The following is a 13,939-nucleotide window of genomic DNA, read 5'->3' as shown; positions in this document are numbered from 1 at the left end:
TGAGAAAAAGTTGGAGATGTCGGCACGCGCAGATACCGACATGTGGGGGTCAGCGCTAGCGTGTATGCGGTTAGTCGATATCGCAAGTAAGCTGGAGAGTGAAAGATAAAGATGCATAAGGATTCAATTAGAATGACGCTCATGGCGGCGTCTTTATCTTCAATCATGTCATCCGAAACACAAGCAAGCCTAACGCCAAGCGGCATGTAAACAGATACGAGCGCCGTCTATACGACGCTCATGATGCTGCCAATGTTCAGCTCGCCCTCGAATTCTGTTTTACATTTGCTTTCACAGCTCATTCGAAATCAATCATCTCCGTCCTCCTTTCTCCACTTCCTTGCGCTGGAGCTTGGTAACCACTCGCTGCAAAGCCGTCTTGATCTCGCCCTTCTTAAACTGCGACAAGTCATAGTAGTTTGGTGAAATGTCCTGGCAGAAGTTAGCAAAACATTTATTAAAGCAGGGAAGGATGCACTCACCATAAGCCACTCCGGCTTGACGGAGGTCACAGTTCGGATGTAGTTCTTGGTTGTCAAGACGAATTCGTTGTAGATGACCCATTCACTGTCCTCTGCAAGAACAGTGCTGGGGTGCAACAGAACGTTCTGCTCGTCCTTGACGGTGATGTAGCTCTTGCCGTTACCATCGCGCTTGGCAACTTGCATGAAGAAACCGGCAACAAGTGCACGCTGAATGTTCTCGTAGTACTTCTTGTTCTCGAACGGTGTCGACATCAACTCAAGTTCCTCACGCTCCATTATGCGCTTCAGTTGCAGACGGACGTTGTCGGCTTGTTGCAGCGCTCGGTAAGAGAGGAAATGGTCGTGGCACCACTGCTTTGGGTTCGCTTGCGCCTCCTCGCTCTTGAATGCATGGTAGACGTTAAGCATGGTAAGCTGGTCGCCCTTGGGGTGTGCAAACAGCTCCTTCATCTCGTCTGCGCGCTTTCGGTTGTTGGCTGGACGGACGAAGATTTGGGGTACAGAGAGGAGCGCAGTAAGCGATAGGATCTCGTTTGAGCAGTAGAACTCGGGCGATGTAATAAGCATGACTGCCAATGCGGGATCCAGAGGGAATTGCGAAGCAAGTCCTCCGAGTGTGGTCAGCTCACCCTCGTCATCGAGACATGCCAGGTAGTTGAGCTCTTCCAACGCACGCATCAGGGTCTCAGGCGCGGGGGGGTCCATCAGATCAAAGTGTACCAGATCGTCGACTCCAAGCTTCTTCAATTCGAGAACGGTACTAGCCAGATTTGACCTGAGAATCTCGGGGTAGGTCTGCTCGATGAGCTCCTTCTTAAAGGCTTGCTCGGTGTACAGGCGGAAGCATTTACCGGGACGCGTACGTCCGGCACGACCAGCTCGCTGTTGTGCTGATGCCTTGGATATGGGCGAAACGAGGAGGGACTCGACACGGATACGGGGGTTGTAGACCTTTTGCTTGCTGAAGCCAGGGTCCACGACGTAGACAATACCGTCGATGGTGAGAGATGTCTCAGCAATGTTGGTAGAAACGATGCACTTGCGTCCGGGGCGGCCGCCGTGTGTTGCGGGCGGAGGCGCAGGGTTGAAGATCTTTTGCTGCTGTGCGGGCGGTAGGGTTCCGTACAGCGGGTATACGACCAATGGTCCAGCACCACCTTCACGAGAAAGGTCCTGGGCCTCGAGGTTTATCTTCCTGCACGCATCCTCAATCTCCTCCTCACCAGTCAAGAACAGCAGAATATCGCCTTCGGGCTCGGTGGCGTGGATCTGGAGGACGGTGCGCAGGGCGGCTTCGACGTAGTCTCGCTCGGGAGCAGGCGTGTAGAAGACCTCGACGGGGTGGGTTCGTCCAGGTACGGCGAGCAGGGGCGCGTTGTGAAAGTACTTCTGGAACTTGGTAGCATCGAGCGTAGCACTCATGATGATAAGCTTGAGGTCCGGCCGCCTCAGGACGACCTCCTTCAGCAGACCCATGAGGATATCGGTAGCCAGGGTTCTCTCGTGAGCCTCGTCGAGGATGATGGTGCTGTAGCGCGTGAGGTTGTGGTCGTTCATGGCCTCGCGCAGCAACATTCCGTCGGTCATGTACTTGAGGATGGTGTTGGGCCCCGTCTTGTCCTCGAAACGGATGCTGTATCCGACCTCCTCGCCCAGCTCGACGTCCATCTCCTCGGCGACACGCTGGGCGACGGACATGGCAGCGACACGGCGCGGCTGGGTGCAGGCGACCATCTTGGCATTCTGCTGGGGCAGGTCGTCAAACAGGACGAACTGCGGGATCTGTGTCGTCTTTCCGGAACCCGTCTCACCGACGAAGACGAGGATCTGCGACTCCTGATACAGCTTGAGGAACTCGTCGCGCTGCTGGTGGACGGGCAGGTCTCGCCTCTTCTTGAGGATGCTCATGTACTTGCTCGAGAGCGGGCGGCCGGTGAAGGCGTTGTTGGGGCCGTCTTCGGCGGCGTTGGCCTGCGCCGTCGTCGTCGCATGCTTCTTGAAGCCCTGGAGGCCGGTGCCGGTGCCGCTGTACTCGCTCTTGACGGGCTTGTCGTCGTTCCAGTGCGCCAGGTAGGGATTCGCCGCCGCGTCCATCTTGCGCTCGCCGTTGGATTCCGTCTTGACGCGCTTGACGCGGGCACTGTCGTCGTCGCCGTATTCGCGCTTCGTCATGGCAGTCATTGTGGTGCTGGCGGTGTCTGCGCGTGTGGATGGCCGTCCCAGAAAAAGTTATGCGACGGGCCCTTAGCTCCACTTACCGCGACTGCTCGCGCTTGGCGCAATCGACGACAGGCTGCAAGGCACCACAGCAATATCCACACGCCGCCATGTAGTAAATATACCTTCTCCACCCTTGGTGGCCCCTTCTCTCTACTCCACGTTCCTTCCGCCGTGATCACGCTCCGCATCCCTGGTCGCGCGGCGCAGCATTGCATCCGCGACTTTGCTGACCCCGCGGTAGTCCGCAACATTCACCAACTTTTCTTCCACTAACACTTTTTCTCATCTTGGCCTCACTAACCCCGATACTGTTATGGACTACTCGGAAGGCATGGGCGAACATGCGCCCGTATTTTATATTGGCCAACATGAGTCGAAGCGCACCCTGGACGTCTCGCCCGAGTTGGTGCAGCATGCCCAAGATCTCGGAGTAAGTGCCTCCAAGACTAGCAAGAACCCTACTGACACCCTCCAGTATGATATGCTCACTAGCACCATCACCAACGACCACTTCCAGAACCGCGTCTTGAGTCTGCTCAACTCCTACACCCAAGCCCTCGCTGAGTCGCAATCCCAACCGCTGCCCTTGATACCTGCCTTGGACAACTTCGATACACCACTTAGCCCGAACGAGATTGTTAGTCAATTGGTAGCATTCACTAGCTCGTGGATCGATTTATCTTCGCCTGACCCGATTATCTCTCATTTGTCGCGCCAAGCTTTTCACCTCGAGGTTGCCTATGCAGCTTTCTGTGGTGTTACCAACCTGGTCATCCCTGGACCAAGACTCGCTCACGGCCAGACCGGCGTATCCCAGTATGCTCGTTCTATCAAGGAGGCGCTTGTCACTGGATCTTACATCCAGCTGCACATCCAACTACCCATGGATGGCACGCAGTCAGACTCCAGCAAGGACGACATGGGAGATCTAGCGCGCTTCGCAAGATCTGAGTTCGAGGCAAGCAGTGAGTCGAAGAATCTCGATTCTTGGAGCTCATGGGATGCGTGGAACACCATTCGATCGATTTGCAAGTACCATAATAGGTTAGCAGTCATGCTCGATATGCCGCGTCGCCTGCCATCCCTGGCTGTCCAGTCACGCTGGTTCTCTGAGCCTGTGCGACTTCTCAACTTGCACGCTTCCTCTTTCCTAGTAAACGCTCGTCAGTCTTACGTCCTGTCCAAAGCACACCAGGTTTTCATCTTCCGTTGCATGCGCCTGCAGCGCGGGCCTTGGCTCCTCATCTCGGATGTTGGCCAACTACCAGGTATTGATGACCCGGATATGATAATGTCATACTCCACAGGTCATCTATCCCCTCGCACTGTAGAAGACGCACCGAGCCCAGGATCATCAGGAACAGTCGCACCAACCCCCGCTGAAGCAGCCGAGATCGCAAAGAAGTTGCCTAAGAAGAGCAGTAGCAACAACGACCCAACACCTCACTTGAGCTACATGCGATACTTGCAGCGCAACCAGCCTCCTAAGAGCCAGATTGAACGGTTCGGTGGTGGATTCCAGGACTATCTCCAGAGCCCACTGCAACCCCTGACAGACAACCTCGAATCTATTACATACGAGGTGTTCGAAAAGGACCCAATCAAGTACGCGTGGTACGAGCGCGCCATCGCTCAGGCGCTAAAAGACTGGCATGCGGAGAGCAAATCAACCAGTTCTAGCAACGGTGCCGTCGTTATCGCAGTCGTAGGATCCGGTCGAGGTCCGCTTGTGACGCGCGCGCTAAATGCCAGCGCAAGCTCCGGTGTACCCGTACAAGTGTACGCCATCGAGAAGAACCCCAACGCATACGTTCTGCTCCAACGGCACAACATCGAAACCTGGGGCGGACGCGTCACAGTCGTTAAGACCGACATGCGCGCCTGGAAAGGTCCAACACTCGCCGACGGCACATTCGGCAAAGTTGACATACTCGTCAGCGAGCTTCTCGGTTCCTTCGCCGACAACGAGCTATCACCTGAATGTCTCGACGGTGTGCAACACGTCCTGAACCCTACCCATGGCATCTCGATACCCTCCAGCTACACCGCGCACTTCACCCCCATCTCCACGCCAAAGCTCTGGTCCGACCTGTATACTAGAAGTACCAGCGTCGATCCCAACGCTTTCGACATACCTTGGGTCGTCATGCTCACTCAATTCGACTACCTCTCCACCTCCTCCGAAGAAACCGTCGCGTCAAAACAACTCAGCAACGGCACACGAATGCAGCATTTCAACCTCGAGGCCCCTCTCACACCGAAGGTTGAAACAGCCTGGGATTTCACACACCCCCTTCCTCCCGCCGTTCTAGCACAATCTTCGCTCAGGAAGGGTGGTTCGGCGATAGGTGGCGGTGGTGGCTTCAGCGGCGGCGACGGCGCAAACGAACATAACCTGCGCTACTGTCGCATCGCCTTCCCTATTCAGGAACCAGGTGTATGTCACGGTCTTGGCGCGTACTTCGAAACCGTACTGTACAGTGGATCAGAAGGACCTGTGGAGCTGAGCACAAACCCCGTCACTATGGAGGCGAAGAGCAAGGATATGATTTCTTGGTTCCCCATCTTGTTCCCACTCAAGGTATGTTATTCACTGATTAGAGGAAATACGGATGGTGGCTAATTTGTGTTTCAGACTCCCATGCAGCTCCCCGCCAACTCAGAGGTCGAAGTCAGTTTCTGGAGGCAGACGGATGACCGCAAGGTGTGGTATGAGTGGCTGGTTGAGAGCTATCTGACGGTTGGGGGAAGGAGGATACGTCTGGATGTTTCGGATTTGCATTCTAGTAAGTCGAATGGGTGTATGATGTGAGAAGGAATTGGTGTCCTCTATACACCACCTCTACTGCGAGACGAAAGTTGGTGCTTCTCTTCCCAAGAATTGGGGTCAGATGTATATGGAAGCGTGCTTTATCGTAGTATAAAGGACCTTCTTGGACCATGTTGTAGTCATTATGATAGGTCAACGTGTGATGTACGAGACAGAATATGAGCATCGTATGTTCATTGCGCATACTATCCATTGAAAATAGAAGTATTCATGTCATAACATCATGCACTTGGTAACGACATACTCAGCTCGAGCCAGGAATCTGAGCTCATCCTCTCTGCTGAAAAGCGCACTCCAAGTCCACTACGAAGGCGGCGCATCAGTATTCTGAGTCTTCTCCTTCCTCTGCACCCAGCCGAATCGCGGCGATCCGTTGTTCATGTCGAAGATCTGACCACCACATTAGCATGCATCCCACTCATAACAATAGAAGCTTTCGCAAACTTACAGCATACATAGCCTTCAGCACAGCATCACCATAAATATCCATATCCATAGACCCCCTACTCTGGATACTTCCGTACACCATCCCATTTCCAGCATCAGCGAAACCTAAATCTTCTTTCTGGAATGTCACCATCGCGTCTCCAATCGCAAGCTTGATCTCAGGAAGATCGTCTGCGGATGTCGAAGTGGGGAAGACGTAGCCTTGGTTGCTCTGGTCGTATTTGGCGCCTGGGATGGCTTTGTAGACGGCGTCGACGAGGTCGTCGGAGACGAGGCAGAGAGTCGTGCCGGTATCCATGATGGAGGTGTTGTTGGAGCGGTCGACGGTTTGCCCGTTTATGGTCGCGGAGGTGGAGGCGATTTGCCAGAAGCCTTGGCTGGAGTCTACGGGGGCGTAGTTGGGGGAGGAGGCGCCTGAGGCGGTTAGGACGTCTTGGTCGATGAAGCCGAAGGTGTAGAAACTCTGGTGGTGTGTTAGAATTGAGTAAGAGTACAGGGCACGAGACGCTTACTTCTCCCTTGTCAGCCTCGTTCGTGTCGCGCCAGCTACCAAGGTACGCGGTGAAGAGCTGCTCCTTAGCGCTCTTCTGTGCGATGATATTGTCGACGGGCGTCTTCTGCGGGGTTGGAGAGACAGTGTTGATGGAACTGAAGGCCAGACCAAGGAGTCCACTTCCATTGCCCTCGGCAAATTGCTGCGAAAGCTCTTTTGCAAGCTCCACAGCTTGGTTCTCAACTTTGAGACCACCCAAGTTGACGACATCGGTACCGACGTCACCGCTCGCGGAAGACGAGTCTCCGTACGAGATCTTCCATGTCTCGCCGTCGAGTTTCTTGAATGTGCTTGACTTTGAGGGGTCGAAAGCGACCTGCTGCTTCGACGCATCTGCTGAACTGAGGATGTTCTTGGGAAGTTCGGTGGACCAGACCTGTGTATCTTAGTGATGTGATCAAATCGTCAAAGGACACAGCATACCCAAAGATCCGAAGATCCAGTGTCGAAGTCAAGGTAGATCTTCTGCTCGGGTGTTCCAACGCCGACTTCGCAAAGATACAAGGAGTCATTCTGGATGTCTTCGGCCGGTACTTCACCCTCAGTCGGAGTGCCATCGCTTGGGGCTGCGGCTTTGCTTTGCGCACCTCCTGGTGCCGATGCTTCGTTGCGCTTCTTGAGAACGTAGCGTGATCGCATGCGGCCACCAATTCCACCGAACTTGCCTTGCTGCGACATGACCTTGGCTTGGAAGTACGGGCCAGGTTTTGTAGGGTGGAAGCCATCTGTGCATGTTAGTTTGGGACTAGACGGGGGTAAAGATGGAGGGAACAGGTGACGGACACTTTGTCATGGCATAGACGTAGCTTCTCACTCCAGCGGGCTTGTACGCTGGGCTACGGTGGACCGCAAGGCGTTGTAGAGATGCCATGGTGATGTTAGGTTGATGGATTTGATGGACTTGTGGATGTTGGTGACGAGATTCCTGTTACAACACTGATGCAACAAGACAAAATCAAGAAAGAATTACTTCACTCGAAGCAACGACGACGAGGCGGCATAAGTACCTTCGTGCCTTCCAACCAACGCATGCATCACGCCCACCTTGAAAGAAGCAAACCTACCTGCCCAACTGCAAACGCTCCAATCACAAGCGCTCGACCAGGAACAGGCGGTCACACCGGCCGGATTGTCGCAGCCGCGATCATGGGCCTACAAGCATGCGACCAAGCTTTCCAAGCTTTTATCAAGCTTTCGTTAAGCTCCGCGTACCGCATGTGGTGCGTCTGAAACAACGCATACGCAGATCACACGCACGATGATGCGCGATGGGAGTACGGCTGTGGCGTTTGCGCTGATAAGGACCCGGACAGAATGACAGGTACAAAGGCTGCTGCGGCTGCGGCCGAGGTGTCGACGTAGTCGTCCTTGGGAAGGACATCGAATCAGGCGACCTGCGAGGCTAGATAGTAATCTGATTGCTCCGAGAGTAATGGGAAGCCTGCTTCAAGATGCGAGTCGAGGCCCTATCGGACGCCCCGCAGCATATAGCTCTTTGTCCCCGCGTTGTGGATCGCCCGCGATGCTGGAATGTGACCACGTCCTCTTACATGCGTAGTGTGCGCTTTGTTACAGCGTAGGACGAGAGAGAGGTTCCTGGTCTGTGACATGTCTTGACTTTGGCTGGTCCTCGTGTGCGTACCTGAGTTCGTGGTGGTGTTTCGCAAGTCACGTAGTGACGTCATTGGATACGCGTCATCGCTCGCACCTACCTATTCCGGAGTTGGCAGGCATCTTCTTGTCGCCAGCCACCACGGCAATGCTCCTCCTCGCTGGGGGCTGGTATCTCTTCGATCACACACCTGATGCACGCAGTGTTTGTAGGAAACGGATCGTGAATCTGGTCATGCCATAATGTGAGTAACGCGACGCTTGAATTTGACGTTTTTCTACAAACTTCCTGTGCTTGTAGAGGCACTACTTGGGTATATCTTGTAGCAATTTGAATGAGAGACGCATCCCTTGCTTGTTGGACACGATGAGATATGTTTCAACTCATCAGAGCTATCCATACACTCGGCACGCTTTGCTCAAGGGAGTGACATAAATACTAGAGGAGACAAGAGAAAGGAAGGTAGAGTATCGAAAGCCACAACAACTGTCATCACGCGGTCCTGGGCTTGAAGATCAGGTCACATCGATCGTGCCTGCTCCTGTATCCATTCGCCTCAAAGGGCGCCATCGCCTCCGGCGTTGTCTCCGGCGCAAGTTCAACCTTGAACGCCCTGAATGTAGCTGCCAAGATGACTCGCATCTGGTATGTCGCCATGTTACCTCCTGGGCAGCGCCTCGCCCCCACACCGAAGGGAACGAGATGCTTCTTGCGCTCGGCGCTGTATTCATCCTCGACGAGCCATCGTCGCGGGTTGTAGGTATCGAAATCGGGGAAGAGGTCGGGGCGTTGGCGAGACATGCTGAGCGACTGTGTGGTGACGACCGTGCCGGCGGGGAGGTGGTGGCCGAGAACGTTGATACCACCATCTGGTACGAGGCGGGAGCCTGTAAGGGCGACTGGTGGGCGGAAACGCAGACCTTCGTTGATGCATGCACAGAGAAGTTTGCAAGAGTCAAGCTCCTCGTAGCCCTCGTGTGCGGCAACTTCCTCGTACAGCTCTTCTTGAAGGCTTGGGTTCTTCGACAACTCGTAGTATATGAAAGCGAGGGCCGATGAAGTTGTTTCGGTGGCAGCAAGCACCTGGCCTGCCATCTCCGCACCAATCTCTGGGTCTGTCCATGAGTCTTCGAGTGGGTATTTTGCGTCTGGATCCGTGAAGAGTTGGAAGACGTTGGCGGTTGAGTCCTCGGCTATAGCCTTGGCCTGCTTGCACAGCTCTGCGCCTAGGTCGAAGAGCTTGTCACTGGACCGTACGCGGAAACGTGGATGGGCGAATGGGCCGTATTGGAGCCATGTGAATAGCCATTCTGGGAGGCACAGGCGCCAAACAACGAGGAAGTTATACTCGCCGACAACGTGTGGGAATTCGTCAGACTCCAGGTCGACACCCGTGCCGCCCATGACGACTTGGGAGTTCTTGAGAGTGCAAATGCGCAGGTGGTAGACGATGTCTTCGGATTTCTGACCCTCTGTCTTCCCGAGGTTGCGAACCATGGCTTCGATGTTGGTGACGAAGGTGTCGTGCCAGAACTTCATGTTCTTCGTCGTAGTAGCGATCATGACGGGGTGACGTCTTTGCCGCGCGATGGGATGTTGAGGGTACGTGACAGTCCAGTCATGGCCGCCGACACGAAGGGCTCGAATAGATTTTGGCGAAGTGTCGAGATCTTTCCTGACGAAGATCTTCTCCACTGACTCGGAGTCGTTGAGAATGACGAGATTCGGTGCGATCCTGACGATGGGTCCATACTTTGTCATGAGCTTGTCTGCCTCGAAGGACAGTCTGCCATGCCAACGCTGCCACCGGATCCAGGCTGATGTTGCTGAACTGATCCAAGGTCCGGGTATGGCCCGCAGAGGGTCGATGTGGGCCCGGTAGATCATTTTGGTGATCTGGGTAACAGCCATGAGGACCACAATGGCCCCGACGAGCTTCCAGCGAAGCACGCAGGCATTTGACATTGCGCCTTGAACAAGACTAGGCTTGTCAGTGACCAGCAGGTCGTGAATAGTCTCGTTCAACATGATGAAGAATGCAAAGATTGGTCTTCAGGGAGTGAAGTACAGATGGATAAGCACGGGACGGCATTATATACTTTTCTCTGAGAATCGAACCTGTATCACCGTTACTCACATTACCTTTTGCCTCGACTGGGAGCCATGTGCGATCGAAGTCAATCCTACCAGCCCGGCACCCGAAGGACCCTGATCCCCGCAGACCCTGGAGCCTCAAGGTTCGGACCTATCTCAAACCTTATACAAAAAAGGGTTTCGGTAGTTGATGTCACAAAGACGCTGAGAATAACTGTGCACTAAAGGGCTACTGGCTGATGGAAGTATACTACCAGGTAACCGAGATTTTGAGGCGGCCTTGGTAACTTCTGCGCTTTGCGAACTGCCTACGATGACCTGATGGTGTCTCCGCAGCTGGCACAGTCCTATGGTGATGGACGGCAGTTGAGAAAAAGGAATGTTCGCAGCCGAGGCAAGTGGCAATGTCAATCATGTGGAGAGCACACAGAAGGCCCGACGTGTCGCGATGAAGTACCGAAGCACTGTTGTATGTTCGCCTTGGGTACCTAGTTAGGTGATGATCGATCTCCCAAGGGCTTTTGCTGCTGAACCACCGCCCGTGTTCTGAAGCGTAGCCAACAGCGTGAGAGTTAAAGCACCATCAAGGCTACCGGAAAGCTGGGCAGCAGAGCGTCATTACACCCCAAGAGCGTAGGGTATGCCGTTGATGATCTCAGGTTGATTAATGCCCGATAACGAGGTGGAGATCGAGTTGCGAAGTCAGCGTAGTTAGAATTACTCATGTTCACAAAGGGTGCATGTCATGGTGATCGCTGATTCCGACGCGTAGACATCGTACTGACCTCGCCGAACCTCGAGGGTGTGTAGGACCTGGCGAAGTTGGAGGCGCCCGTCCACGAGCACTCATTTCACATGAAAGATAGTATTTGTGCCCAATGTGGGCCCATAATTATTCGACCGAAGTGGCGCACAATACGAAGCTCATGCTGCTGCTTCAAGAAGCGAGTGCCTCAGCGTTGAAGGTATCGAAGGGCGTCGTTAATGACATCGTGGGGTTAATAAGGTTGTGGTCATGTAAACTATGCGGTGCATGGTTGGCCAATCTCCCAACAGAGTTCTATTTCTGTTAGAGAAGTCTAAATTTGTGAACATGGGGACTGTTGCTGAAAGCCAATAGTGAAGCGATGAACGCACAATCAGGTTTGTTTGCCTTGGGCAACGATTTTGCGTTGCGCTACCACACGACTTCTAGGAGCAAACAAGGACGTTGGAGTAAGACGGTTTCATCAGTACTGTTGTACGTCGTGCAGGCGAACGTTCTGTGCTGTAGGGATCACGCTGCCCGTTCGGCGCGTCCACGGACGCTTACCAGGGCATACATCCGCGATGCGCATGAACAGGAGATCGGCAGGAGGCTTCGATGAGTTGGAGACAACTGTATGTGTGGGATCTGGAGGAGCTTTGACATGGCGCTCACGGTCGTTGTTGAGCTGACTAGGAAGGTCGGAAGGCTGGGCACGCGAGAGCGAGAGGACAGGGCACGCTTTACCGTTTCGGGCGTTCCGACACGCGTTCCGCAAGCCTATGATAAGCATAGACCATTTGACGTCACTGACCCCGGTCCTCGAATCTCTCCTTCCCATCTTCGCTACCAGACCTCGCTTCATTTTCCCATCGAACGCATCTTCCCGTCTGCCTTTCGGTCCGTCCCAGATTATTCATCCCGTTTCTTGAGTTGCTCCGAGTCGTTGTCAGCAAGGTGGACCTCATGTCCGCGCAACACCCCATCAGATCGCGGCTTCGGCAAATAGTTCGCAACCACTGGCATCAATGCAGCGATCAACACGCCAAGCCATAGAACGGCAGTCGATACGGCAAATCCCTTCAAGTTGCGTGGTCCCTCAGCGCTGGGCCACAGAAAGCTGCCATATATGAAACTCGTGTGACCAAAGGAGTTGACCAGCGCGATGGCTATCGATCGCTTGCGTGCTGGTTGGGACATGACCTCGCTTGTCCAGTTGAGAATCAGAGGAACCGTTGTGTACATCGCACCCGTCTGCAGGCACAGCATGGCATACTTGACTGTATTGTTGCTGACAAGGAGAGCTACTAAAGTAGTAACTCCGGCGAAGGCAAGTAATCCCGCGTTGTGCCATCTTCGGTCTTGAGTCTTGTCCGAAGTCCAGGACCTATCAACGGGTGTGCGATTAATGGATGTCTCTTACCGTGCCTTTGCAAGGGTCTACTTACCAGAACAGCTGAAACACAGCCCCGCAACTCCAGATGGGTACCGTCATCCACTGGGCACTGGTGCTCGTATAGCCCATTCCTCGAAGCATGGTCGGGATGAAATACGAGACAGTCAATGCCAGACAGTTCGAGGTGTAGATGATCATGAAGAGATATGTTCGTCCGTCTCTAATCACTGCAAGGAATGCTTGGAATGGGGTGAGAGTTGCCTCGTCGGTGTCCCAAGATTGGTCTCGATCGCGGAGGATACGGACGTGAGCAAGAAGGCGTTGCTCTGGGGAAAGCATCTTCGATTCGATTGGCCAATTGGGAAGGATGAAATACACTAACATGTCGGGCATATTAGCAGTGTTCCCTCCTTCGGCTTGTGGAGATTACTTACGCCCAAAGCCACAGGCAATAGTAATGATGCTCTCGATTATGAGCAGCCATCGCCAGCCCGGAATACCACGAGCACCGTCCAGGCTGGATATGATGGCACCTGCCATGATACCACCTAGCGCTGGAGATACGCAGCCGGAGGTGTAGAAGATGCAAAAGCGCTTGCCTGGGGGATTATGTCAGCCACATCTCAGATCCCGGAGACTCTGAGGCTAGGTACTCACCCACTTCCTTCTTCGTGTACCAGCAGGTCAGGATGAATAACGCGCCCGGATACAGTCCTGCCTCGATTGCGCCCAGGAAGAAACGTCCAACGAGGAGTCCTGTTGCACTCTTCGTCTGCGACATTCCGAGAACTACGCATCCCCAGACCCATACAATCGTGGCTGAACCGGCAATTATCAGTACTTCCTCATTACCGCTCGGCTGATTAGGTACACGTACACAAATAGATCGACGGTTTCACCTTCATGAGGATCATGTTCGAAGGAACCTCGAAGATAACGTAGGCTACAAAGAAGAGAGATACGAGCATTGCGTATTCTACCCACCGTCAGCTTCTTCACCACCAACAGTGTTGTGTGGTCTGTATTGGCAAACTTACGATTGTCCGATAGGCCAAGCTCCTCACTCATGCCCGCCGCGTTGGCGTTGGCAATGTTGCTCCTGTCGAGATGGGCAAGTATGTACATCCACCAAAGGATCGGGAGCAAGATGAAGTCAATCTTTCGGACCAAGCGTTTTTCTTCTACAGTATCTGGCACATAGCCTTGCAGTGCTGCTATGATTGCCGCGTCTTCGGCCTCTCCATATTTTATGTTTGGAGTTTTCTCATCGCTTGGATCCGAGGCAATTCGTTGTGCCAAATCCAGTGCTTCGCCATCTTTGGAAGCCATGGTCTTCGTTCGTTTAGGCTTGCAGGGGGATGGCAGGGCACTCGAGGAACAAAACAAGAATAGTGAAGCCAGACAACTGACAGAGACAGCAGACTCACAGCATATACATTAGTTCTATTTCGAACGGCTGCAGCCTTCCCGCCATGTATTCTTATGGCAGCCGTTAACAGCTCGATGTTATCGCGATCCTGCTCACGACGTAATCAGACCGCCACTGTTGCGAAATCA

General features: G+C 53.8%; 4 protein-coding genes across 4 annotated transcripts; all 4 read right to left on the bottom strand.

The window, feature by feature from the left end:
* Positions 1-312: 312 nt before the first annotated feature.
* PRP43 (DEAH-box ATP-dependent RNA helicase prp43) lies at positions 313-2,666 on the bottom strand (the record flags this gene model as incomplete). The annotated part of the gene is made up of 2 exons (XM_049365681.1): positions 313-432; positions 483-2,666. 2 exons carry the CDS (start codon positions 2,664-2,666, stop codon positions 313-315), a joined length of 2,304 nt encoding a protein of 767 aa, XP_049222396.1.
* Positions 2,667-5,838: 3,172 nt separating this feature from the next.
* J4E78_005058 (uncharacterized protein) lies at positions 5,839-7,406 on the bottom strand (the record flags this gene model as incomplete). The annotated part of the gene is made up of 5 exons (XM_049365680.1): positions 5,839-5,925; positions 5,984-6,445; positions 6,495-6,911; positions 6,959-7,260; positions 7,319-7,406. The coding sequence occupies 5 exons, from the start codon at positions 7,404-7,406 to the stop codon at positions 5,839-5,841; spliced, it is 1,356 nt and encodes a 451-aa protein (XP_049222395.1).
* Positions 7,407-8,639: 1,233 nt separating this feature from the next.
* Positions 8,640-10,175, bottom strand: J4E78_005057 (uncharacterized protein; the record flags this gene model as incomplete). The annotated part of the gene is made up of 1 exon (XM_049365679.1): positions 8,640-10,175. The coding sequence occupies one exon, from the start codon at positions 10,173-10,175 to the stop codon at positions 8,640-8,642; it is 1,536 nt and encodes a 511-aa protein (XP_049222394.1).
* A 1,723-nt stretch (positions 10,176-11,898) lies between these two features.
* Positions 11,899-13,711, bottom strand: J4E78_005056 (uncharacterized protein; the record flags this gene model as incomplete). Its single annotated transcript, XM_049365678.1, has 6 exons — positions 11,899-12,373; positions 12,435-12,759; positions 12,817-12,981; positions 13,040-13,201; positions 13,260-13,358; positions 13,420-13,711. The coding sequence occupies 6 exons, from the start codon at positions 13,709-13,711 to the stop codon at positions 11,899-11,901; spliced, it is 1,518 nt and encodes a 505-aa protein (XP_049222393.1).
* Positions 13,712-13,939: the final 228 nt, after the last annotated feature.

The sequence above is a fragment of the Alternaria triticimaculans genome (assembly GCF_023758025.1).
Source record: "Alternaria triticimaculans strain BMP 0046 chromosome Unknown scaffold_6, whole genome shotgun sequence".
In the NCBI taxonomy this organism is placed as follows: domain Eukaryota; kingdom Fungi; phylum Ascomycota; class Dothideomycetes; order Pleosporales; family Pleosporaceae; genus Alternaria; species Alternaria triticimaculans.
Note: the sequence above shows the minus strand (reverse complement) of the source record. Positions and strands in the feature narration are given on the sequence as shown.